Source organism: Ochotona princeps, chromosome 19 (assembly GCF_030435755.1).
Source record: "Ochotona princeps isolate mOchPri1 chromosome 19, mOchPri1.hap1, whole genome shotgun sequence".
Classification (NCBI taxonomy): domain Eukaryota; kingdom Metazoa; phylum Chordata; class Mammalia; order Lagomorpha; family Ochotonidae; genus Ochotona; species Ochotona princeps.
The window spans coordinates 30,510,060-30,537,633 of NC_080850.1; the positions used below are offsets into that span (position 1 = coordinate 30,510,060).

General features: G+C 47.5%; 4 protein-coding genes across 4 annotated transcripts; all 4 read right to left on the bottom strand.

The window, feature by feature from the left end:
- Positions 1–2,418: 2,418 nt before the first annotated feature.
- On the bottom strand, positions 2,419–4,846 carry LOC131482678 (protocadherin alpha-5-like). The gene has a single exon (XM_058677821.1). The coding sequence runs from the start codon at positions 4,840–4,842 to the stop codon at positions 2,419–2,421; it is 2,424 nt and encodes an 807-aa protein (XP_058533804.1). The 5' UTR covers positions 4,843–4,846.
- Positions 4,847–9,090: 4,244 nt separating this feature from the next.
- Positions 9,091–11,634, bottom strand: LOC131482702 (protocadherin alpha-4-like). The gene has a single exon (XM_058677894.1). It carries the CDS (start codon positions 11,560–11,562, stop codon positions 9,091–9,093), a length of 2,472 nt encoding a protein of 823 aa, XP_058533877.1. The 5' UTR covers positions 11,563–11,634.
- Positions 11,635–11,657: 23 nt separating this feature from the next.
- Positions 11,658–19,495, bottom strand: LOC101523851 (protocadherin alpha-3). Its single transcript, XM_058677895.1, has 4 exons — positions 17,060–19,495; positions 16,923–16,976; positions 16,583–16,647; positions 11,658–11,727 (listed from the first exon to the last, which is right to left on the bottom strand). Exons 1-4 carry the CDS (start codon positions 19,493–19,495, stop codon positions 11,658–11,660), a joined length of 2,625 nt encoding a protein of 874 aa, XP_058533878.1.
- A 29-nt stretch (positions 19,496–19,524) lies between these two features.
- On the bottom strand, positions 19,525–27,249 carry LOC101523606 (protocadherin alpha-2). The gene is made up of 2 exons (XM_058677896.1): positions 24,805–27,249; positions 19,525–19,701 (listed from the first exon to the last, which is right to left on the bottom strand). Exons 1-2 carry the CDS (start codon positions 27,247–27,249, stop codon positions 19,525–19,527), a joined length of 2,622 nt encoding a protein of 873 aa, XP_058533879.1.
- Positions 27,250–27,574: the final 325 nt, after the last annotated feature.

Here is a 27,574-nt window from a genome sequence, read left to right on the forward strand (position 1 = left end):
GGGAAAGCAGTCGAGGACGGCCCAATGCATTGGGACACTGCACCCGCGTGGGAGACCTGGAAGAGGTTCCTGGTTCCCGACTTCAGATCCGCGCCACACTGGCCATTGCGGCTCACTTGGGGAGTGAATCATTGACAGAAGATCTTCCTCTCTGTCTCTCCTCCTCTCTGTATATCTGACTTTGTAATAAAATAAACAAATATTTAAAAAAAAAAAAAGAGAGCAAGGGGCCCGGCAGCGTGGCCTAGCGGCTAAAGTCCTCACCTTGAAAGCCCCGGGATCCCATATGGGCGCCGGTTCTAATCCCGGCAGCTCCACTTCCCATCCAGCTCCCTGCTTGTGGCCTGGGAAAGCAGTTGAGGACGGCCCAATGCATTGGGACCCTGTACCCACGTGGGAGACCCGGAAGAGGTTCCAGGTTCCCGGCTTCGGATCAGCGCGCACTGGCCCGTTGCGGCACACTTGGGGAGTGAATCATCGGACGGAAGATCTTCCTCTCTGTCTCTCCTCCTCTGTGTATATCTGGCTGTAATAAAATGAATAAATCTTTAAAAAAAAAAAAAAAGAGCAAATTGGGGCCCGACATGGTGGCCTAGTGCCTTAAGTCCTCACCTTGAACACTCAATATCCCATTGGGTGCCGGTTCCAATCCCAGTAGACCCGCTTCCCATCCAGCTCCCTGCTTGTGGCCTGGGAAAGCATTCGAGGACCCTCAAAGCCTGGGGACCCTGCAGCCGCATGGGTCTGAAAGAGCTCTTAGCCCCTGGCTTCGGATCAATGCAGCTCCAGCCTTTGCAGTCACTTGGGGAGTGAATCATCAGACAAAAGATCTTCCTCTGACTCTCCTTTCTATATATACCTGATTTTGCAAAAACAATAAATAAACCCTTAAAAAAGATAAGAACAAATAAATAATAATATATCAGAACTACATAAAACTGTAGAAGTAGGTAAATAAGAAAGCTCATTAAATAATGAGAAATCATCATGATTGAATCATGCTCAATGGAAAACAGCAAGATTAAATGCAGTGCTAACAACTGAGACTGAAAAGCAAAGGAAACTATCTGCATATAGAAATCTCTAGAAGGATAATCAAGAAGTGGAACTGTTAAGATATTAAATATCCTTGTGATGACGGTACAAGGGAAATATTAACTGTTCAATTTTATTGTATTAAAGTTTTAAACCATGGTACTTCATTTCTTTTTCAATAACCATTAAAACAAAGACATTAACTTTTAAATTACAACTGTCAAATGTATTAGGAGTATGCAAGGCCAACTGTTTAGACAGAGTTGAAATATGATAGAAAAGGTAAGTGTAGAAAAAGTTAACTGATGGGGGAAGGGAATTTGGAGAAAGGGTAAGGGGAATCCCAGAGCTATCATAAAATCAAAAATAAGAGGACCCAGTGCAGTAACCTAGAAGCTAAAGTCCTCACTTTGAATGGCCAGGATCCCATATGGACACCGACTTTGTGTCCCTGTGGCCCCACCTCCCACCCAGCTCCCTACTTCTACCCTGGACAAGCAGTGGAGCATAGCGCAAAGCCTGCACCCCTGTGGAAGACCCAGAAAAAGCGTCTAGCTCCTGGCTTCAGATCACCTTACCCGGCTGTGGTGGCCATTTGGGGAGAGAATTGTCGGATAGAATATTTTACTCTCTGTCTCTCCTCTGTGTATATCTGATGTTCAATTAAAAAAATAAATCTTTTTTAAAGCTTTCTAAAAATAAAAATAAATGTTTTTTTAAAAGTTAACTGACACTCAGAAGAAACAATAAAAAGTAAAACTGATGGACTCTGGAAAAACATTTTCATGTAATCACAAAACGAAATGTGCAGAATATGATTTCAAAATCTGTCCATTTGGGGTCAGGGTTCTGAACCAGGGTGTAAGAGTGTTAATGCGGTCACAGCAACCCATATTGGGCAGCAAAGTCAACTACTCCACTTCCTTTTCAGGTCTCTACTAATGTGCCTAGGAAACAGTACTAGTCAAGTACAACAGAGCCAGACACAGGGTAGTAGATTCAGATGATAATACAGGCTTTCTACACCTGTTTCTGCATCTCAGCTACTATGTTTCAAATAAATAAATCTTCACTAATTTGTCTACTAATCCTTCTGCAAATCCAAACAATGTTTCCATTGAACATACCACTAAAACTCTTATTCACAAAAAAAAACATTGACCACAGTTAACAATATACATGAGAGGTGCCTAATGTAAGTCAATTATTTCCAAGACATTTCAGTAGACTATCAACTAAATTAATTTTAATGAAGTGCATACTTTAAATACTGGAAAAGATGCGACAATTATACAATATCCACCTTTTTTAAAAAGCAATAAAGATGAAAGTAAGGTATACTGAACACCAATAAATTAGAGGCAAATTGCTGTGAATAAGAATTTAAAAACTCACGTTGTCGTTCTCGCTGGAGGCAGGACCATGAGGAAGGCTGGGGCTGAAGGCCATGAGGTCGGCCTTGGGCGGGCCCTCCCCAGAGCACACCCGCTGCCGCCTCCGCTGAGAGCACGACCAGCTCCCCACCGCGCTCGAGCACACCAGCGCCGCCGCCGCCGCCGCCGCCGGACCCGACACGCACGCGCCCTCCGCCGACGCTGCACCCGACGAGCACCGCACCGCCGCCCACACCACCAGCGTCAGCACCAGCAGGCTCGACACCGCGCAGATCGCCACCACCAGGTACACGTTCACGTCCACCAGCGACGACGCACCACCCAGCGCGCCCGCCGACGAGGACGCCGCCACTGACGCCCGCGACCACGACGGCGCCGCCTGACCGCCGTCCACCAGCGACACCAGCACCGTGGCCGTGGCCGTGAGCGCCGGCTCGCCGTGGTCCCGCACCAGCACCACCAGCTGCTGGCGCGCAGCGTCCAGCTCGTCCAGGGCGCGCGTCGTGCTGATCTCGCCCGTGTACAGGCCCACGCGGAACGGGCAGCGCGCGCCGCCCGCAGACGCCGCCTGCAGCTCGAACCACAGCCACGCGTTGTAGCCCGCGTCCAAGTCCACCGCGCGCACCTTCGTCACCACGTGGCCCGCGCCCGCCGACCGCGGCACCAGCTCGCTCGCAGCCACAGCCGCCCCCAAAGGCCCGCCCGCGCCGCGCGCCAGCAGCCAGGGCGCGTTGTCGTTCTCGTCCAGCACGAACACCTGCAGCGTCACGTTGCTGCCCAGCGAAGGCGCGCCCGCGTCGCGCGCGCTCACCTCCACGCGCAGCACCTCCAGCTCCTCGTGGTCCAGCGGCTGCAGCGCGTACACGCGGCCGCTCTCGCCGTGCACAGACACGTAGCTCGACAGCGCACGCCCGCCCACGCGACGCTCCACCAGCGAGTACCACACGCGCGCGTTCTCCTGCGCGTCCGCGTCCTGCGCCGACACCGTGAAGATGTGGCAGCCCGGCGCGTTGTTCTCCTTCACGAACACCGTGTACTCGGCCTGCGCGAACTGGGGCGCGTTGTCGTTCACGTCGGCCACCTCCACCCGCACGCTGGCGCTGGCCCAGCGCGGGGGCGAGCCCGCGTCGCGCGCTCTCACCACCACGTCGTAGCCAGACACGCTCTCGCGGTCCAGGGCGCTGTCGAGCACCAGCGAGTAGTGGTTCTTGTAGGTGGACAGCAGCTTGAAGGGCACGTGGGGCTCGAGGGAGCAGGTGACCTGTCCGTTTGGGCCGGAGTCGCGGTCGGACACGCTGATGAGGGCGATGACGGTGCCCTGTGGGGCGTCCTCTTTGACAGGCAGGAAAAGTGAGGTGATGGTCAGTTCCGGAGTGTTGTCATTCACGTCCAGCAGTTTCACTATTACTTTGCAATGTCCCGTCAGTGGAAATGTACTTCTATCCACAGCATCAACATTAATTTCATACAAATTGTACTCCTCGTAGTCCAAGTCTCCCCTCACTCTTATTTCGCCACTCTCAGAATTAATTACAAACTTCGATTTTACCTCCTCAAGCACAAGGTTACTAATGAAATAGTCAATTTCCTTATTGATGCCTTCATCTGCATCTGAGGCGTTTAGTTTAATCACTAATGTGCCATTGGGAGTATTTTCCAACAGCCTGATGTTATAAACAGGTTTATCGAATTCTGGAGCATTGTCATTGGCATCCAGCACACTGACCAATAACTGAACGGTACCTGTGAGTTCTGGTCTCCCTCCATCCACTGCAGTCAGTAATAAACGATGTTCTTGGGTTTCTTCTCTATCTAAAGGTTTCTTCAACACCAGCTTTAACATGTTGGTCCCTTCTTCATTTGATTTAACATCCAAGTCAAAATACTCATTGGAGTTTAGTTTGTACCTCAGCTCTGCATTGGCTCCGATATCTAAGTCCGATGCGCCCTCCACTGGAAACAAAGAACCTGGCAGCCTTGACTCTAAAATAAACAATCTCTGTTCTGGCCGGGAGAACACAGGCGCATTGTCATTGATGTCCCTCACCTCCACCTCCACGTGGAACACCTGCAGAGGACGCTCCACCAGCACCTCCAGGTGCACGCTGCACTCCGCGCTGCGCCCGCACAGCTCCTCACGGTCCAGCCGAGAATTCACGAACAAGATGCCATTCTGCAGATTCACCTCCAGCAGGTCCGCGCCGCCCCTGGACGCCACCCGGAACAGGCGCGGCACCAGCTCGGCCAGCTGCAGCCCCAGGTCCTGCGCGATGCGGCCCACGAACGTGCCGTGTTTGGCCTCCTCGGGGACCGAGTAGCGCAGCTGGCCGCTCCCTGCCCGCCAGGCTGCGAGGAGCAGAAGCCAGAGCAGCAGGCGCGGAGCTTCAGAACCTGCTCTGTGAAAATACAGCATCGCCACCTTGCCCCAATTCTCAAAGCGCTACTGCATCAACACACCGTATCCTTTGGATTCTTAATTCTCAAAGTTTAAGTACATCTTTTATTCGCTCACCTTTCGGAGCTTCTTGAAGCATAGTCCAAAATGGCAGGTGCTTTTCTTCCAAGCACAGCAAACTATTCTTTGACGTTGAGAGGCGTGTTGGGAAAAGAAACCTTCGGTGTCTAGCGACACCATGTGGCCGAATGGGTATTTTACCTTGTTTCCCTTTCATTCTATTTCGCAACTATTTTCCAATTTCAGAAACATGATTCTTATGATTCCTTATACCCCTCATCTCTATTCAAAACACATACCTTAAATCTCTTACATCAGTGTAAGTGTGTCATTTAAATCCAACACATCTAAACTTACAAAATCCCAATCCTTACTAGGGTGAGTTTTATTATTCTCTTTTATATGGAGAATCTCTTTACATCCGTACATGGGTAAAAAAAAAAAAAAAACAATGCTTGCCTAAGTGGCTTTTTGTTCATCTAATTTCACACTGATGAAAATCAATTTGTCTATGACATCTAATTTTGTTTACATTAACTACAAAAACTAGATATTAGTTTCCTAGAAGCCAAAAGCCTGGTAAAAGATTTTTGGAAAATATCTTGACACTGCTTCCAAATTGGAAACATTTAGGAAGCATTTCTTCAACTTTTTGTTGCTGTATATCTTTTCTTAATACTGTAAGTGAAATCCTACTACTGTCTATAGAATGTGATACGTTAGAAAATGTGTAAGTGCAGACATAAATAATCATGTGGGAAAGAATATAATTTTATTAACCAGGCTACTTAATCATTTCCAGTGCCTTTCAATCTCCCAATCCATGGTATTTTTTGGATTTAACTCAATAAACACAGAAATCTTCACCTTAAAAAAAAAGCCAAAAGAAAATGTCACTAACTTTTCTATTGAAGTAATAGTTCACGTTCCTCTAATAAAAAACTCCCTATAATTCCTAAAATATCCCAATATCCTCCTCACCTCTGAAAATATGGACCAAAACATCAACAAATTTATACTGGGTACTTTTCCAGTTAAAATACAGATTAAAAGTAATAAATTGCCAGAAAATGCAAGATTAATTAAAATTCATTTCATTTCAGTATTCCAGCTTGTAATGTAAAGAAAGAATAATGTCACAAAATTGGATTCTTATATTCAATTGAAAAATGTAATAATCATTTCCTTTGTGTTTTGTAGGATTCTAATATATCTCATAATTCCCATGCACCCCCCAATTTTGGGGTTATTTAAACATTAATCACTCAAGACTATTTGCCCATCTGTTATAATGTGAGAATTTTTAATTATTTTAATACACAGTGATTGAAAAACAAAGAAGATGATAATATTTTCATAATAACATCAGCTGATACACCTACTTTCTAGTATAAAACAATTATTTTTCTGAGCTCAAGGGCTATAGCATAACATACAGCACCAAGACACACAAAACAAACGAAGATTCTTTTGTAAGAATATTAAATATTGGGCCCAGCGCAGTGGACTAGTAGTCAAAGTCCTCACCTTGAATGCACAGGGATCCCATATGGGCACTGGTTCTAATCCCGGCAGCTCCACTTCCCATCCAGCTGTCTGCCTGTGGTCTGGGAAAGCAGTCGAGGACGGCCCAAAGCCTGGGAACCCTGCACCCATGTGGGAGACCTGGAGGAGATTCCTGGCTCCTGGCTTCGGATCGGCATCGGCATCGGCACAGCACCAGCTGTTGCATTCACTTGGGGAGTGAATCATCGAATGGAAAATCTTCCTCTTTGTCTCTCCTCCTCTGTGTATATCTGACTTTGCAATAGAAATAAATAAATCTTTAAAAAATAATAATAAATAATCACCTCTATCTGAGCTTCTTCCAGGTCTCCCACATGGCTGCAGAGTCCAAGGCTTTGGGTTATCCTCGACTGCTTTCCCAGGCCACATTAGGGAGCTGGATGGCAAGTGGGGCCACCAGGACATGAACCGGCGACCATATGGGCTTCTGACACATGGAAGGTGAGGACTGTAGCCACTAGGTTATCACACTGGGACCAATTATAACAATTTTAAAATTAAAATAATACTAAATATATTTTCTGACCATACTGGAATGAAACTAGGGGTCACTCGGAAAAGGAATACTAAAATATACAAATATGAGAAAATTATACATCAAACTTTTGACCAACCAATAGGCCAAAGAGAAAGTAGAAAATATATCGAGATAAATAAAAATAAAATCCAAGGAATACAAAACTTACAGAATGCAACAAAAAAGCAAAGAAATAAGTTTATACTGAAAAATACCTGCATTAAAAAGACTTCAAATGAACAAACTAGTTATTTCTTAAAGAATTAGAAGAAAAGAACTAAAAGAGCCCAAGGCAAAAGAAAGAAATAAGTATTAAAGAAGAATAAAATAGAAAAGAGAAAAATAATGGGGGAAAAATAAACAAAAAATTTTTAACAATCAACAAAATCAACAGACCCTTAGCCAAAATAGTGAAGAGACAAAGAAATAAAAATAAATATATAAGTGGAGTTAATACTGGAAAAGGAGCATAATTAGTGAAGTCACAGAATAAAAAGTATTATGAGACAACAATGAACAATTATAGGCTAACAAATTCTGTAATCTAGAAAATGGATAAATTATTGGAAATAATCAATGCATAAAGGTTGAATCTGAACAACCTGGAATTACTGAGGAGATTGTACAGGTAAAAACAAATCAGCTCTACACACATGCATACAAACACATATGCACATACACACACATCAGATGCTTTACTAGAGAATTCTAGCAGACATGTAGGGAAGAAAAATACCTAAAAGTTTTAAAAAGTTAAATGTTGAGTATTCAAAAGTATTTTTAACGATCTAAAAATAACAGATTTTTTATTGGAAAGCTAGATTTACACAGAAGGGAGACAGAAGAAAAAAAACTGCCATCCACTGGTTCATTCCTCAAATGGCCACAACAGCTGGAGCTGAACCAATCCAAAACAGAAGCCAGGAATTTATGCCAGGTCTCCAATGCAGATGCAGGGTCCCAAGGCTTTGGGACATCCTCCACTGCTTTCCCAGGGGGCTCCATGGAAAGTGAAAAACCAGGGAAACGAACCGGCCAGAGATTGGGAGAGCAGAATTAGACAACTGAACCATCGTGCCAAGCCCAATAAGACAAACTTTAAAGAAGAAACTTCCATGGCAGAAGAAAAAAAAATCAATAACAACAAAATGAAAGCACAACATTATGGCAATATAGGAAGGAAATACAGGTGTTTTTTTTTTTTTTAACAAATAGGATGTAATACGGGCCAATGAAAATAAAAAGATACTCCTAATCATTTAAATTGCAGGAAACGAGGAATGAAAACATACGTTAGACCCAAAAAATGGGAAATATGGAAGTCCTCAGGCTACAGAAACAATAAAAACCACTCATACAGTTGAAAACAAGTAAAATGCCTAAGAAAACTGGTTCTAAAGCTAAGTATATTCACGTATCTCACGTACACAATGCATACTTAGGAGTAAATCTGTGCATAAATGCAGAATTTGTTTATGAAATAGATATTATTTCAAATGATATTTAACATCACTGGCCAAAACTCTTAAGCAAAAGAAAAACAACTTGCAGTATATTTATAAAATAATACTAAAACAGAATTAAATAATTACGAATAAGTGTAAGCAATGATGAGGAAAAAAGGATGCAAAAACAAATCCACATGCAACGTGTTTTATGTGATTCTATTTAAAATTAGAAAACACGCCAGGTTAACCAAAATTATAAAAGTCAAACGTGCAAACTTAAACAGAAATTAAAAAAGAAGAATTAGAAAGAGGAGGAAATGTTGAACGGTATGAAGGCTGATAAAAAAAAGATTAGCAGTTTCATACAGCTGACAGATCTATGATATCCACACATGTTTTGGTTTAGGACTACTATATAAAACTAACAGCTTTTCGTCCAAGTCAACTATGTTTAAACGTAACGTATATTGATCCATTCAACATAAACTGCCTTAAAAACCTGCAGTATTATGAAACTCTGTTAAATAATGAAACACTGAATGGAGTAAAAGACACACCTGATTTGCTGCAAGATCATACTTAACGACGTTTGTAAAACCAGACATCGAGAAATTCAACCCCCCAAAAAGGAATCAGAGAGACTCAACTACGAAGAAATGAAAGGAGAAAAGCATCTTAAGGTGACATTAAACACAAATTCTGTAAACTAACCTTTGCATTGGAATCCTCAGTTCCCAGATGCTGATCTTCTTTCTCCCCAGACTCAGGTAAACAAGGGCTGAAGGCCATGAGGTCGGCCTTGGACGGGCCCTCCCCAGAGCACACCCGCTGCCGCCTCCGCTGAGAGCACGACCAGCTCCCCACCGCGCTCGAGCACACCAGCGCCGCCGCCGCCGCCGCCGCCGGACCCGACACGCACGCGCCCTCCGCCGACGCTGCACCCGACGAGCACCGCACCGCCGCCCACACCACCAGCGTCAGCACCAGCAGGCTCGACACCGCGCAGATCGCCACCACCAGGTACACGTTCACGTCCACCAGCGACGACGCACCACCCAGCGCGCCCGCCGACGAGGACGCCGCCACTGACGCCCGCGACCACGACGGCGCCGCCTGACCGCCGTCCACCAGCGACACCAGCACCGTGGCCGTGGCCGTGAGCGCCGGCTCGCCGTGGTCCCGCACCAGCACCACCAGCTGCTGGCGCGCAGCGTCCAGCTCGTCCAGGGCGCGCGTCGTGCTGATCTCGCCCGTGTACAGGCCCACGCGGAACGGGCAGCGCGCGCCGCCCGCAGACGCCGCCTGCAGCTCGAACCACAGCCACGCGTTGTAGCCCGCGTCCAAGTCCACCGCGCGCACCTTCGTCACCACGTGGCCCGCGCCCGCCGACCGCGGCACCAGCTCGCTCGCAGCCACAGCCGCCCCCAAAGGCCCGCCCGCGCCGCGCGCCAGCAGCCAGGGCGCGTTGTCGTTCTCGTCCAGCACGAACACCTGCAGCGTCACGTTGCTGCCCAGCGAAGGCGCGCCCGCGTCGCGCGCGCTCACCTCCACGCGCAGCACCTCCAGCTCCTCGTGGTCCAGCGGCTGCAGCGCGTACACGCGGCCGCTCTCGCCGTGCACAGACACGTAGCTCGACAGCGCGCGCCCGCCCACGCGACGCTCCACCAGCGAGTACCACACGCGCGCGTTCTCCTGCGCGTCCGCGTCCTGCGCCGACACCGTGAAGATGTGGCAGCCCGGCGCGTTGTTCTCCTTCACGAACACCGTGTACTCGGCCTGCGCGAACTGGGGCGCGTTGTCGTTCACGTCGGCCACCTCCACCCGCACGCTGGCGCTGGCCCAGCGCGGGGGCGAGCCCGCGTCGCGCGCTCTCACCACCACGTCGTAGCCAGACACGCTCTCGCGGTCCAGGGCGCTGTCGAGCACCAGCGAGTAGTGGTTCTTGTAGGTGGACAGCAGCTTGAAGGGCACGTGGGGCTCGAGGGAGCAGGTGACCTGTCCGTTTGGGCCGGAGTCGCGGTCGGACACACTGATGAGGGCGATGACGGTGCCCAGTGGGGCGTCCTCTCTGATGGGCAGTGTCATCGATTTGAATTCCAAATCAGGAGCATTATCATTGATGTCGTCTATTTCCACAATGATTCTGCAATGACCAGAGAGTGGAAGCTGTCCTTTGTCAGTACCCTCCACAAGAATTTCAAAGGATCTGTTTTCCTCATAATCTATAGGTCCTTTTACTACGATTTTCCCAGTATTTGGGTCTATGTGGAACCTCAACTTCACGTCTTCTGAAATATCTGGTGAGAATGAATAAATAATGTCTCCATTTGATCCTTCGTCTGAATCTGATGCGTTAAGTTGAATAATCAAGGTCTCTTTGGGAACATTTTCTGGTAATTTCACTACGTAGAGATCTCTGTCGAAAACTGGGGCATTATCATTAGCATCCAATATTGTGATGACCAACTCAACGGTCCCGGTCAGCTCCGGTTTGCCCCCATCAGCGACAGTCAACACTAAAAAAAATTCTGGAGTTTCCTCTCGATCTAAGGGTTTGAGTAATACAAGCCCAAGACCGTGCACTCGCTCCTTACCCGACTGCTTTTCCAGCGAAAAATACTCACTGGGGCTCAGACTATAGGTCAGCAGCGCGTTCTGACCGATATCTGCATCAGATGCTCCCTCTAGCGGAATTCGAGTGTCAAGGGGCCTGGATTCCGGGATGGACAGATTCTTCCGTGTCGCTGGAAACACAGGCGCATTGTCATTGATGTCCCTCACCTCCACCTCCACGTGGAACACCTGCAGAGGACGCTCCACCAGCACCTCCAGGTGCACGCTGCACTCCGCGCTGCGCCCGCACAGCTCCTCACGGTCCAGCCGAGAATTCACGAACAAGATGCCATTCTGCAGATTCACCTCCAGCAGGTCCGCGCCGCCCCTGGACGCCACCCGAAACAGGCGCGGCACCAGCTCGGCCAGCTGCAGCCCCAGGTCCTGCGCGATGCGGCCCACGAACGTGCCGTGTTTGGCCTCCTCGGGGACCGAGTAGCGCAGCTGGCCACTCCCTACCTGCCAGGCTGCAAAGAGCAAAAGCGAGAGCAGCAGACATTTGGATTCCAGTCGTCTTGCCCAGGAATATTCCATCTCATGAGCACAGTGATTGCTTCTGTCTTCAGAACCAGTCTCAAAAATCAGCAGAAATCTTCAGTTCGGTCAATCCAACGCTGATGCATCCTCCATTACTCCGACTCCAGCTTCTCTCCAGCAAGAACTGATGGAATTGTCCGGTTATTGTGGCTTTCCTCAGATCTATTTCATGGTAAAGAGCGACATCAAGTGGCTCTAAACTGTAAGTATCTATTCTAGCATTCCACATTGTTAAGTGCTGTGTTTGATCTTTCCATCTGATGCGATTTTTTTCCCTCTTGTTTTGTGTAAATTACGTGCACATTTTTGCCAGTGATTGGTTTAGTGTAATCCTTATTTTACCACAAGAGGAACTTTTACTTCCGTAAACATACCTTTTAGAAAAAAATAAATTTGGAGTTGTAACTGCAGTTAATATACAGTTTGTCAACGTACAGTTCCAAACTGTTGATGAGAAAAACCCATGATTGACTCCTTGAATTCCTGAGGATACTGGCGGTTGTTAGTAATGCTGACACCCTCTACAATCTTAGATTTGTATTAATTGTATTGATATGAGTGCACCACCAGTGTCTAGGGAAACTCTACGTTCACAAGCAAGTGATGCAAAAAGGAAATTGCAAATGTTTTTAAAAGATATCAAATACCTTTTTTCACCATAGGGCTTAAAGTCCAAAAGAAGTTTATTTCTTTGTCTTTTGAAATAAAGGTTTAACAAGGATTAGAAAGTTGTTACTAACAGCTTGTGTAGAAAAGTGTCCCAAGTAACTCTTTCACTGTAACTCATTTATTTCCCATGAGCAAGGGTAATATAGCCTCCTTTTTAAGGATCCATTTTGTTTGTTGGAAAAGTAGAGGGATGGGAAGAGGAAGGAGACGGAAAGAAAGGAATCTTCCATACACTTGATTCACTCATGCAAATGACTGCAATGTTTTGTGGTAGGGAGCCCAAAAACTCCATCTGGGTCTCTCACTTGGGGGAATCCAAGTATTGCACCATCTTCTGCTGTTTCCCCAGGAAAATTAGCAGAGAGCCGGACTAGCAGTGGAGCAGTCAGTAGTTGAATGAACCATCTGTTACAGAATCCCCTTGGTGGCTGAACTGAACCTGTATAGTCCCCAAGGTTGAAATTCTCATTTAGCCTCTGCAGCCTGTTCACCGGTGTTGAACTGGCCTTCTGTTTTTTTTCCTACAGTACTTCTATATTTTTAGTCACCCTGGATAGTTTGCTACTTCCAAGCAAGAATATTTTTAAGTAAACATACTATAAGATATATGCATCATTTTGAAACTGCTTGCATACTATTTTTTCCATTTCATGATTTAAAACTTCTCTTGTCCATCAGAAATTTTCTGCTTTCAGCACAGCCAAACTAACCTTTTATAAACTTAAGTACCCAGATTGAATAACTTGGATAATACATTGATTCTCTCTTGCAAGAATTTATTTATGATTATCCTTTCTCTGAAATATTAGTTGCAAAGCCAATAGCTGTTATTTTAATAATTTAGCAACTCAAGGTTATTTACATTGTATTTATTGAATATTCGTCTAAAGAAATATTTTCATTTTCTTTGTCCAAAAATGAATTAATTTAATGCAGTTACATGGTTAGACAAAAAAGTTTGACATTTCACACTGTATAATGCTAATACACCATAAGATTTTCCTTAGATGTTACCCTAAGATGTACTTCAATTTCAAATGGAAAACCTCAATTTTAGCTTAATTTTCACTACAATTCATGATCCTTGAATCCTCCTGGGTTCTACTAGACAACAAAGACTTGTCATCAAAAACAAAAAATGTTTTCCTTCATAAATTTCCCATACAATTTGTTGGTATCTATTTTTTGCCCTTTGTGTTCATGAGCTACTAAATCCCATGTTATTCCAAACACAAAAAAATCAACCTAATAAAAACATTTTAAGGTTCTCTATGAAGAAAAGCACTCAAACAAAAATTTGAAGCAGGGCCTGGAGTGATAGCGTCGTGGTTAAAGTCCTCGCCTTGAACGGGCTAGAATCTCATATGGGCACTGCTTCTAATCCCTGCTTCCCATCCAGCTGCCTGCTTGTGGCCTGGGAAAGCAGTTGAAGAAGACCTAAAGCCTTGAGACCCTGCACCCACGTGGGAGACCCAGAATAGGCTCCTGGCTCCTGGCTCCTGGCTTCGGATTGACTCAGCTTCAGTCACTGCGGCCACTAGTGGAATGAACCATCAGACAGAAGATTTTCCTCTCTGTTTTTCCTCCTCTCTGTGTATCTGCCTTTCTAATAAAAATAAATAAATCTTGGGCCAGGCGGAGTGGCCTAACGGCTAAAGTCCTCGCCTTGAACGCCCCGGGATCCCATATGGGCTTCGGTTCTAATCCCAGCAGATCCACTTCCCATCCAGCTCCCTGCTTGTGGCCTGGGAAAGCAGTTGAGGACGGCCCAATGCATCGCGACCCTGCACCCGCGTGGGAGACCCGGAAAGAAGTTCCTGGTTCCCGGCTTCAGATCGGCGCAGCACCAGCCATTGCGGCTCACTTGGGGAGTGAATCATTGGATGGAAGATCTTCCTCTCTGTCTCTCCTCTTCTCTGTATATCTGACTTTGTAATAAAATAAATAAATCCTAAAAAAAATTTTTTTAAATAAATAAATAAATCTTTAAAAAACTTGAAGCTAAACAAAAATCAGACTTGTTTAGAAACTCAAATTGTGAATCTTTACAAAATGATCATAAATGCAAAGCATATTAGAAGAAAATAAGAATTTTCCTTTCCATTTATTTTACTTTACAATACACATGAGGATTCATTGTTTATAACATCACTACATCGTAAGGAGAAAAACATCAAAAAAAAAAAAAAACTTCCAAATGCTTTTCCAAAAACCTTCCAAAGCCAAGAGTCTTGTTAAGCTAAAACTTTCAAGAGACAAGCTGGATGTGAAGATTGCAGTCTCAAAAGAAGGGTAAGCAGCACTTGCCTGACCCTATTCTATACAATAGGATGATATCAGGGCTCCTAAACAGTGAACTGAGGCTGGACACATGGTGGATAGTACTTAAAGGTTAAGGGAGCAATAAAGAGCAGCAACAGGAAATAATAAGGAAACAGGAAAATGGAATGAAGAAACGCACTTCATCTGGCAACTAATTCTCTCCAGGGGCAAGAAAATTGAATAAAGGAGCCAGTGTTGTGGCACAGTGCATGAAGCCACTGCTTGCAAAGCCATCATTCTACACTAGCAGCAGTTTGTGCCTTGATTGTTTCAATCTTGATCCAGTTCCCCTCTAATGGCCTTGTAAAGCAGCAGATGAGGACTCAGGCTTTTGGAGCCCTGGCACTCCTATGGGAGACCCAGACGAAGCTCCTGGCTTCAACCTGCCTTAGTGCTGGCCATTGCAGCTTTGGAGGGAGTGAACCAATGGATGGAAGATTCCTTTCTCCATATCTCTCCTTCTTTGTGACTCTTTCAAACTTAACACATAAATCCATTTTTAATAAAATACAATGGAAGTACAACTACTATCTAGGGAGCTGGAACAAATAAATGGTGGAGGACTTATTGAAAATCACTATGATTTCTAGACAGAAACTTTAATTAAACCATGACACACAACGATCAGGGTGACACTCAGAGAAGTCCAGAGTAATGATACTGACTTTCAAATTTGACACTAGAATCCTTAGTAATGTATGCAAAAGAGGTTAAAAAGTGAGAAACCTGGCTAGTAATTACAGTTTCTAATAGTAATAATTCGTATCACTTTCAACAAACTATTCAGATTGAAAAAGGTTCCTAAGTTTAAAATATCGTTCAGAAATATTTTGCTTTAGTACAGCGATGCAAACTTTTCAATTCAATATCGGTATTTAATTATCACAACTAACTATAGAGAAACAGAACGAAACAAGATGCAAATAGCACAAGATCAGACGCATCATATTCAGAAAAAGAGGAGGGACAGGGCTCAGCGCTATAGCCAAACAACTAAAGTCCTCGCCTTGCACGCACCAGAACCCCATATGGGCGCCAGTTCCTGTCCCAGCATCCCTGCTTCCCATGCAGCTCCCTGCCTGTGGGAAGGCAGTCAAAGACAGTCAAAAGCCTAGGGACGGGCCCGGCGGCATGGCCTAGCGGCTAAAGTCCTCGCCTTGAAAGCCCCAGGATCCCATATGGGCGTCGGTTCTAATCCCCGCAGCTCCACTTCCCATCCAGCTCCCTGCTTGTGGCCTGGGATGGCCCAATGCATTGGGACACTGCACCTGTGTGGGAGACCCGGAAGAGGTTCCAGGTTCCCGGCGTCGGATCGGCACGCATGGGCCTGTTGCAGCACAGTTGGGGAGTGAATCATCGGACGGAAGATCTTCCTCTCTGTCTCTCCTCCTCTCTGTATATCTGGCTGTAATAAAATGAATAAATCTTTTTAAAAAAAAAAAAAAAGCCTAGGGACCCTACATCCATGTGGGAGACCTGGAGGAGGCTCCTAGCTGATGACTTCAGATAGGCTCTGCTCCAGTAGTTCCCGCCACTTGGGTATCTGACTTTCCAATAAAGATTAAAACATCTTTTAAAAAATGAGAAAGACGGGGCCCGGTGCCGTGGTGCAGAGGCTAAAGTCCTCGCTTGAGTGCGCCTGGATCCCATGTGGGTGCTGGTTCTGATCCCAGCAGCTCCACTTCCCATCCAGCTCCCTGCTTGAGCCCTGAGAGGGCAGTCCAAGAAGGCCCAAAGCCTTGGGACCCTGCACCCGCTTGGGAGACCTGGAGGAAGTTCCTGGCTCCTGGCTTCGAATTAGCACGACACCGGCCATGGCAATCACTTGGGGAGTGAACCATCTGGTTGAAGATCTTCCTCTCTGTCTGTACTCCTCTCTGTATATCTGACTTTGTAATGAAAATAAAAAATAAATCTTTTAGAAAATGAGAAAGAGGAGGCACAGAGACTCCAAGCAAATGAACAAGAGAATGAAAAAGCTCCATATTTAACAACAGATTGAACACTGTATGAAACTGAGACATACAGAGGCATAACGGGGGTGGGGAAATAGTTCACATTTAGCTCAGTTCCCACAATGGACAACTGATTCTAAAACGTGCAAGGAATAACAAATAAAGAGCAACAGGAGATACTGTATTATTGTGAGCAAATTCCTTCGCAAGAATTACTCAAATCTCTGAAGTGATACTGTTGAACAATTTTCCAAAATTTTAGAACCAGAACTTAGAGTAAAAAACCAATATTGCTACTGCACTTACTAACAAAATCAAAACTATGTGACAATGATTCATCTCACTATGTATTTCCGATTCAGTTCGACTTACAATCACAACAAATCTAAGATTTCAACACAACATAACTACCGAAAATTCAAACTCGTGAAGATGCAGAATTGCATAATTAAAACTAACATGGTTCTAAAGGTGAAAATGTAAGGAATTACACACTAAATTTTACAAAGTATATTTATAAAAAAGGAAGCATATATGTGTATACTCACTTGGCCGGAAGAGTCCACATTCACATCTACTACATCTTCGCTAACCGGACCATGAGGAAGGCTGGGGCTGAAGGCCATGAGGTCGGCCTTGGGCGGGCCCTCCCCAGAGCACACCCGCTGCCGCCTCCGCTGAGAGCACGACCAGCTCCCCACCGCGCTCGAGCACACCAGCGCCGCCGCCGCCGCCGCCGCCGGACCCGACACGCACGCGCCCTCCGCCGACGCTGCACCCGACGAGCACCGCACCGCCGCCCACACCACCAGCGTCAGCACCAGCAGGCTCGACACCGCGCAGATCGCCACCACCAGGTACACGTTCACGTCCACCAGCGACGACGCACCACCCAGCGCGACCGCAGACGCGGACGCCGCCACTGACGCCCGCGACCACGACGGCGCCGCCTGACCGCCGTCCACCAGCGACACCAGCACCGTGGCCGTGGCCGTGAGCGCCGGCTCGCCGTGGTCCCGCACCAGCACCACCAGCTGCTGGCGCGCAGCGTCCAGCTCGTCCAGGGCGCGCGTCGTGCTGATCTCGCCCGTGTACAGGCCCACGCGGAACGGGCAGCGCGCGCCGCCCGCAGACGCCGCCTGCAGCTCGAACCACAGCCACGCGTTGTAGCCCGCGTCCAAGTCCACCGCGCGCACCTTCGTCACCACGTGGCCCGCGCCCGCCGACCGCGGCACCAGCTCGCTCGCAGCCACAGCCGCCCCCAAAGGCCCGCCCGCGCCGCGCGCCAGCAGCCAGGGCGCGTTGTCGTTCTCGTCCAGCACGAACACCTGCAGCGTCACGTTGCTGCCCAGCGAAGGCGCGCCCGCGTCGCGCGCGCTCACCTCCACGCGCAGCACCTCCAGCTCCTCGTGGTCCAGCGGCTGCAGCGCGTACACGCGGCCGCTCTCGCCGTGCACAGACACGTAGCTCGACAGCGCACGCCCGCCCACGCGACGCTCCACCAGCGAGTACCACACGCGCGCGTTCTCCTGCGCGTCCGCGTCCTGCGCCGACACCGTGAAGATGTGGCAGCCCGGCGCGTTGTTCTCCTTCACGAACACCGTGTACTCAGCCTGCGCGAACTGGGGCGCGTTGTCGTTCACGTCGGCCACCTCCACCCGCACGCTGGCGCTGGCCCAGCGCGGGGGCGAGCCCGCGTCGCGCGCTCTCACCACCACGTCGTAGCCAGACACGCTCTCGCGGTCCAGGGCGCTGTCGAGCACCAGCGAGTAGTGGTTCTTGTAGGTGGACAGCAGCTTGAAGGGCACGTGGGGCTCGAGGGAGCAGGTGACCTGTCCGTTTGGGCCGGAGTCGCGGTCGGACACGCTGATGAGGGCGATGACTGACCCAACTGGAGCGTCTTCTAAAACGGGTAATGACAATGACTTGAGGACCAGCTCTGGTGTGTTGTCATTCACGTCCACAATCTCTACCAGAACCGTGCAGTGACCCTCCATTGGAGGGGTTCCTTTATCTGTCGCTTCCACCTGGATTTCATATGACTTAGCTTCCTCGAAGTCTACATGACCCTTCACACTAATGTGTCCACTTTCCCTGTTTATGTCGAATTTCGACCGTATATCTTCTGGTGTGTCCATATTGAATGAATACATAATGTCTTTATTGACTCCTTCATCCGCATCAGAGGCGTTCACGGCCACCACGAGGGTGCCGTTCGGGGCGTTCTCGGGTAAGTAGACTTTGTAGACGGAACTCTCAAAGGCTGGGGCGTTGTCGTTCACGTCCAGCACGGTGATCTTCAGCTGAATAGAACCGCTGAGCTCTGGTTTGCCTCCATCGGTCGCAGTTATTCGCAGGTGATGCTCTGGAGTGTCCTCTCGATCTAAGAGCTTTTTTAACACGAGACCCAGGGATTTAATTTCCTCACTATTGCTTTTCACGTCCAAGGTAAAATACTCACTGGAGTCCAGACTGTAAGTCAACACCGCATTTGATCCGATGTCTGCATCTGATGCGCCCTCTAGTGAAAACCGAGAGCCAGGCCGCCGGGATTCGGAAATAAAAAGATTTTTTACCGCCACAGGGAACACGGGCACATTGTCATTGATGTCCCTCACCTCCACCTCCACGTGGAACACCTGCAGAGGACGCTCCACCAGCACCTCCAGGTGCACGCTGCACTCCGCGCTGCGCCCGCACAGCTCCTCACGGTCCAGCCGAGAATTCACGAACAAGATGCCATTCTGCAGATTCACCTCCAGCAGGTCCGCGCCGCCCCTGGACGCCACCCGAAACAGGCGCGGCACCAGCTCGGCCAGCTGCAGCCCCAGGTCCTGCGCGATGCGGCCCACGAACGTGCCGTGTTTGGCCTCCTCGGGGACCGAGTAGCGCAGCTGGCCGCTCCCTGCCCGCCAGGCTGCGAGGAGCAGAAGCCAGAGCAGCAAGCGCGGGGCTCCAGGGCCTCCTCGCCAGGGAAGCAGCATTGCAAGCTTTTTACAAATACCAATCGCTCTTACCTCGATCCAAAGTGGAGAAGGTAAGTTCGCTTCTTTATGCTTGGCTTCTTAAACTCCCCACCGTTGCCATGTTTCCGAGATGATGAGAGAAAGCAGCATCCGTACACGTAACACACGCTTTTTCTTTTTTTAATGTGTATGAAGACCTTGTGGTCGACAGCGACATCATGTGGCTGAATGTGTAAGCAGTTACTCAGCTTCCTTAATATGTTTGAACTTCACCCCTATTCTATTTGCAGTGTAATTCCCTTCAAGCACTTTCCAGTCATTATATTCTGTTAAAATGTATCCTTACTACTTCTGCTCTAATTCAACATTTTTAATTATTCCAATTCATGACACATCATATTCATATTCCTTGTGATTAAGTTTGTAGCAGTGAAAATATTCCCCATGTGAAAGGCTCTGTTTTATCAAAACTTAATTTCTTCATTAAATTATCACAGAAATCTTCTGATACAGTTGTTGGCATGATTCACTTTTTAAAAATACAGGGAGGATATATAAGTTTAAAATAATGTTAAGTGATATCTCCAACTGATTCAAGAAGCCCTATCTTGAACTATTTGACTTCCAGGCTACATTTTACTGTAGCACTCAGATCCTCTGAGATTCACTGCCATCAAAACATGAAGACACAGAAATATTTGCAAAATATGTGTATACATATCCAAATATATACTCTTTCATATTTTGACAATTGTCAGTTTATAAAATATGTTCACTTATAAAATGTCATAAATAACAGTTGCATCTTCTATTCAAGGATCATATCCTTGCTAACTATCTTAACTATTCTTTATATAAAGTTGTCATGGCTGAGCCTTTAGCCTAGGGATTAACTTGCTCACTTCCCACGTCAGTGCCTGGGTTCAACAGCTGACTCCAGGTTCCTGGGGATGCAAACCTTGAAAGATGATAGTTTAAAGTAACAGAGCCCCTGCCACCTGCCTTAGAAACCTGGATTACATTCCCTGTTCCTGGTTTCAGTCCCTCAAGCATTTGAACCAAAAACTAGTACATATGAGCACTCACTTTCTTTCCTTACCTGCCTCGCAAGTAAATAATTATTTTTAAAGATGCCAGAAGTAAATCTTCTGCATTGAAATACATTTGTGAATTTATTTCCTGATATAGGACACCACTGTATGGTTTGTTACATATACTTGTTACACTTAAGTTGCACCAACCAAGAATACATTAGGGCCCGGCACAGTGGCCTAGTGGCTATCATTCTCTCCTTGAAAGAGCCAGGATCCCACATGGGCGGCTCCACTTCCCATCCAGCTTTCTACTTATGGCCTGGGAAAGCAGGCAGGGATGGCCCAAAGCTTTGGAACCCTGCACCTGCATGGGAGACCTGGAGAAAGTTCCAGGATCCTGGTTTGGATTGGTGCAGCACCAGCCATTAAGGTTACATGGGGAGTGAATCATCGAATGGAAGATCTTCCTCTCTGTCTCTCCTCCTCTCTGTATATCTGACTTTGCAATAAAAATAAACATATCTTTTAAAAAAGAATATATTAATTTTTTAAATGTCTAAAACTATATTTTAAAAATGTCCCCACCATTTACACATTTAAGGATTACATGGAGATCTTAAATAATTCTCTGAATGAAATCATTGCTTTTAATGGTCTTGACCAGAACAAATGTCTGGATTCTGATTTCTTAAAAGTTGTTACTGGAGAGAATTAATGTTTTTGGAAAAAAAAAAACTGGTGACTAATCAGTCAGAGAAGAGAGAAAAGTAACTGGAATATTACTTCCTCCTCATCATATTCAAGACTAGGCAATGAAATACTCTAAGGGGTTCTGTGGATTGATGGAGGGCAAGGAGTTCTCTCAGCACTTAGAAGCAAGTTTGAGAAAAATTATTGAAACATCCAACTTACGGAGATAAAAGGATGATGAATTTCCTTACAGCCAGACTATTTTAAAATGAAATAAAGCTTATTTAAGCACTAGGAGAAAAGTTTTCACACAGGTTTTTTCCCACCCTGTGCTTAAAGAATAGAAACTGAGATTGTAACTTACCTAAAAAGTAACTTTTTCAAGTGAAACAAGCAGAGGTTAATTACATTAAGGATATCACCTAGAATCAATCTAACATGATATTTAGGTGATTATACTATGCTAGCTTATGAAGAAATATATATTTTTAAAAACTATTTCTCGAAGGCATAGATCCAGGAAATAACATGATATATCAATACAACAAGTCAGTAATTTCATGAATTTTGAAATATAGCAGCTAGCTTGAAAGGTAGGTAAAAAATTAAAATTTTTAACCATCAGGGACTTTATCTTAATATTTCATTGACTACTTATGGAAATACTACTTATTTCACTACATTCAAGTTAGAACAAATTACAAAATGGTAATACCACATGGGAATTAATAACAGTAAACTCCGCACTGCTTTTCATGACATGAAAGCTATACTGAAGGAACAACTACAGAAGATTGAGCCAATGTGTTCTTCGGTGACACTCTCAGTGAAACAATCCCCCAGATGTTCCCTTAATTGACTAAAACTTAATCTAATTCAATGGATGAATATTAGCTTGATCAATTAAAACTTGTAAATACGAAGAAACCCATAAAACTCATGAAGCATTAGACTGTGTCTCCTAGAGATCAGGGCATATCTGATTATCACTGTGAAGGCTGATCATGTATCTATGGTAGGACCGTGGTAACAGACATACACTAGGACAGATCCCACCTGGGCATGCACATAGCCTGCACTCACATCTCAGGGAAGGATGAGTCGCTGTGGTTCTTGGGGCCAGACAACTCCCAAAACATAAAGCTGCTGCTTCTTTCTTCAAGCCATTTGTTGTACTCTACGAAGACTTAGAGGAACTTTCCTGATTCCAGCGAAATCCATACCCCACGTTTTGAGGCAAAGAAAGATTCTCATAGGAACACACTGTGGTTTTTATGGAAATCAACATGTCTCCACCAACCGTCTCACCTCCTTGGAAAACAGATCCTCAATGGAAACAGATCTTCTGACCTAACTGACACGTGAGGTTAAGATCACCCAGGAGATGTTACTTCTGTGATGCATCCAGAGACACATACGTTTGAAAAATACAGCAGATAACTAAGGAATTCAATGGTACAGCTCATTATCTTAATTACCCAACAATATGTAGGAATTTTACAGATAAAAATATACTTTATCCAAGACCAGAAATATTTTTGGGAAAACTCTACTTCAAGTGTAGAGTAGTGGTTTGCATGCATCCATATCCTGGCTGTTTCACTTCCCATCCAGCTCCCTGCTTGTGGCCTGGGAAAGCAGTGGAGGACGGCCCAAAGCCTTGGGATCCTGCACCTTCATGGAAGACCTGGAAGAAGCTCCCGGCTCTTGGCTTCAGATCAGTTCAGCTCCAGCTGTTGTGGCTATTTGGGTAGTGAACCAGCAGATGAAGATCTATCTCTCTGTCTCCTTCTCTCTGTAAATCTGACTTTCCAATAAAAATAAATAAACCTTTAAAAACTGCCTCACTGAGAGCACAGATACTGTGAGATGAAACTGGATGCACTTGCAGCAACAGAAAACGTAGTCCCCAACATGCACTGAGGAGCCTAAAAGAGGCGGTCAATTTTTGCCCAGTGGGAATTGTGCAATCCTTCACTAAATGAATCTGATACTGGAACAAGAACCAATCAATGACCAGCACAAAGATTGAGCTAATGTACTCTCCACTTAGGCAAAAAGTACCGCCATCTGACGAATCACAGGGTGATTTTAAACAGATTTTTAAAGATTTAATTTTATTGGAAACACAGATTTACAGAGAGAGGAAGACAAACAGAAAGTTGTTTTGTCAGCTGGTTCACTCTCCAAGTGACTGCAACAGCCAGACTTGAGCCTGAATGTAAAGCCAGAAGCCAGGAGCCTCCTCCAAGCTTCCAGAAGGGTTCAGGGTCCCAACTGTTTGGGCTGTCCTCAACTGCTTCTCCAAGCCACAAGCAGGGAGCTGGACGGGAAGTGGAGCAGCTGGGACACGAACCTTCACTCTTACTTAAACCCAGCCAATACAAGGCGAGGATTTAGCCACTAGGCTATTTCACTGGGCCCAACAATGAGGTTTTTAACTTTGCAAAATCAAGGGAGGGATATTTTCCGAATAAGCTCTCTATTTTGCCTGAAAATGAGAAGATTTTGGGCAAAATATTATCCCACATAAGAGATTATGTTACTGATAAAAGATATACTCCAGATTAACAGCTATTTCTAAGTGTTGCCTGTGTTACAACCACCTATAACAGAAGATTTTCAGAAGTCCTGCAATTAAAAGATTCTAATGGATATTTCAAACACAAGGGAAGAAAAAACTTACTAGCTGTTGCATAATGAAGAGACGTATATTCTTTTATACTAAAAAATGTATTCAGGTGCCTGACACGGTAGCCTGGCAGCTAAAGTCCTCCTTGCACACAGCCCTGGGGATCCCATGTGAGTGCCAATTCCTGCCTCAGCAGTCATGTTTCCAATCCAACTCCCTGCTTGTGGCCTGGGAAAGCAGTGGAAGACAGCCCAAAGCCTTGGGACCCTGCGCCCATATAAGAGACCCAGAAGAGTCTCTAGGCTCCTGGCTTCAGACAGCTCAGCTCTGGCTGGTAAGGCCACTTGGGGAGTGAATCAACAGAGAGAGGAGCTTCCTCTCGCTCCTTCTCTCAGTATATATGATTTTCCAATAAAAATGAACACATAAATGTGTGGGGTTTTTTCTGTATTTGGGGTTGTGGTATAACAGGTAGGACCAACACTTGCAGTACCAGCATCCCATATAAGGCCTGGTAACTTGGCTCAGCTGCTCCACTTCTGAACTACCTTCCTACTGGCAGCCTGGGAGGAGCAGCAAATGATAGACAATGTTTAGATGCCTGCATCCATGTAGGAGACTCACATTAAGTTCCTAGATCCTGGTTTCGGTTTGGCCAGAGCAGATAGTCTCACTGCAGTCACTTAGGAAATGAACTAGCAGATAAAATGTACGTGTGTCTGTGTGCTTGTGTGTGCCTTACCTGCCTCTGTGGAGTGAATAAGCAAAAAGCTATTTCATATATCATCTATGTAACTAAAGCACATCACTAGTTTAAATGCAAGAAATTGACCTGTAATTAATACTCAATCCTTCATTAGCGGTATGATAGACATTACAGAACTATTAATTAAATTATTAAAGCAATTAATAGGTATCAAACAAGAAAAACAGACTATTTGCATATCAGGCAAGAAACGTTTAAAGCTTACCTGGCCTAAATATTCGGACTCTAAGGGCTGTTTTGACTCTTCTGCACACTCCGGACCCTGGGAAAGGCTGGGGCTGAAGGCCATGAGGTCGGCCTTGGGCGGGCCCTCCCCAGAGCACACCCGCTGCCGCCTCCGCTGCGAGCGCGACCAGCTCCCCACCGCGCTCGAGCACACCAGCGCCGCCGCCGCCGCCGCCGCCGGACCCGACACGCACGCGCCCTCCGCCGACGCTGCACCCGACGAGCACCGCACCGCCGCCCACACCACCAGCGTCAGCACCAGCAGGCTCGACACCGCGCAGATCGCCACCACCAGGTACACGTTCACGTCCACCAGCGACGACGCACCACCCAGCGCGACCGCAGACGCGGACGCCGCCACTGACGCCCGCGACCACGACGGCGCCGCCTGACCGCCGTCCACCAGCGACACCAGCACCGTGGCCGTGGCCGTGAGCGCCGGCTCGCCGTGGTCCCGCACCAGCACCACCAGCTGCTGGCGCGCAGCGTCCAGCTCGTCCAGGGCGCGCGTCGTGCTGATCTCGCCCGTGTACAGGCCCACGCGGAACGGGCAGCGCGCGCCGCCCGCAGACGCCGCCTGCAGCTCGAACCACAGCCACGCGTTGTAGCCCGCGTCCAAGTCCACCGCGCGCACCTTCGTCACCACGTGGCCCGCGCCCGCCGACCGCGGCACCAGCTCGCTCGCAGCCACAGCCGCCCCCAAAGGCCCGCCCGCGCCGCGCGCCAGCAGCCAGGGCGCGTTGTCGTTCTCGTCCAGCACGAACACCTGCAGCGTCACGTTGCTGCCCAGCGAAGGCGCGCCCGCGTCGCGCGCGCTCACCTCCACGCGCAGCACCTCCAGCTCCTCGTGGTCCAGCGGCTGCAGCGCGTACACGCGGCCGCTCTCGCCGTGCACAGACACGTAGCTCGACAGCGCGCGCCCGCCCACGCGACGCTCCACCAGCGAGTACCACACGCGCGCGTTCTCCTGCGCGTCCGCGTCCTGCGCCGACACCGTGAAGATGTGGCAGCCCGGCGCGTTGTTCTCCTTCACGAACACCGTGTACTCGGCCTGCGCGAACTGGGGCGCGTTGTCGTTCACGTCGGCCACCTCCACCCGCACGCTGGCGCTGGCCCAGCGCGGGGGCGAGCCCGCGTCGCGCGCTCTCACCACCACGTCGTAGCCAGACACGCTCTCGCGGTCCAGGGCGCTGTCGAGCACCAGCGAGTAGTGGTTCTTGTAGGTGGACAGCAGCTTGAAGGGCACGTGGGGCTCGAGGGAGCAGGTGACCTGTCCGTTTGGGCCGGAGTCGCGATCAGACACGCTGATGAGGGCGATGACGGTGCCCAGTGGAGCGTCCTCTTTGATGGGCAGAGACAGTGATGTTATATAAATCTCTGGTATGTTATCATTGATATCCACAACTTTCACTGATATTTTACAGTGGCCTGACATTGGAGGGGTTCCTTTGTCAGACGCAATAATCTGAATGTCGTAGGATTTTATTTCCTCATAATCCAACTTTCCCTTAGTTCTGATTTCCCCTGTTTTGGGATCTATTTTGAACATAGCCTGTACAGTGGAGGGCACGTCACTACTGAGTGAATACACAATCTCACTGTTAGGTCCTTCGTCTGCATCAGAAGCATTTACCTTAACGACTACCGTGCCTTCTGCAAGGTTCTCCAACAACTGCACTTTGTAAACTGATTGGGAAAAAATGGGTTCGTTATCATTTACATCTAATACTGTAATATGTATCTGAACAGTGCCCGTCAGCTCAGGCTTGCCCCCATCAGTAGCCACTAGCAACAAATTAATCTCAACAGCTTCCTCTCTGTCCAGAGGTTTCCCCAGCACGAGAAATAGAGACTGGCTTAGGTCTTCATTCGTCTGAACATCTAGAGAGAAAATCTCACTGGAGCTGAGCCTATAGGAGAGGAGGGCATTGACTCCGATGTCTGCATCTGATGCGCCCTCCAGAGGATACCTGGAATCAGGCAGTCTCGATTCAGAAAACTGGATAGTTTTTACCGTCATAGGAAACACAGGCGCATTGTCATTGATGTCCCTCACCTCCACCTCCACGTGGAACACCTGCAGAGGACGCTCCACCAGCACCTCCAGGTGCACGCTGCACTCCGCGCTGCGCCCGCACAGCTCCTCACGGTCCAGCCGAGAATTCACGAACAAGATGCCATTCTGCAGATTCACCTCCAGCAGGTCCGCGCCGCCCCTGGACGCCACCCGGAACAGGCGCGGCACCAGCTCGGCCAGCTGCAGCCCCAGGTCCTGCGCGATGCGGCCCACGAACGTGCCGTGTTTGGCCTCCTCGGGGACCGAGTAGCGCAGCTGGCCGCTCCCTGCCCGCCAGGCTGCGAGGAGCAGAAGCGAGAGCAGCAGCAAGCGCGTGGTTTCAAGGCCCCTTCTCCAAGAAGACATCATTCTAATCCTTAGAGTGTTGGTCAGATAAAAATACCACGCTATGCGCGAATTTAAACACCCTGGTTCCTGCCCTAGTCCAGCTGCTTCCCTTACTGTTCCGCGTATTCGGACTAACAAAGCGTGGTGGGTGTTTGCCTTCACAGAGAATACTCTGTGGTGGACAGCGACATCCTGTGGCTAAATGTAGTTTTTACTGTTTGTTCTGCAGATTTAAAGTTCGACAACTGTTTGCTCTACATACAGCTTTCACCTTGGAAAGTAACTTATTTTAAGCTCTTAAATAACTACTTCCTCCTTTTCTATTGTAGTTTTTAAAAATAACATC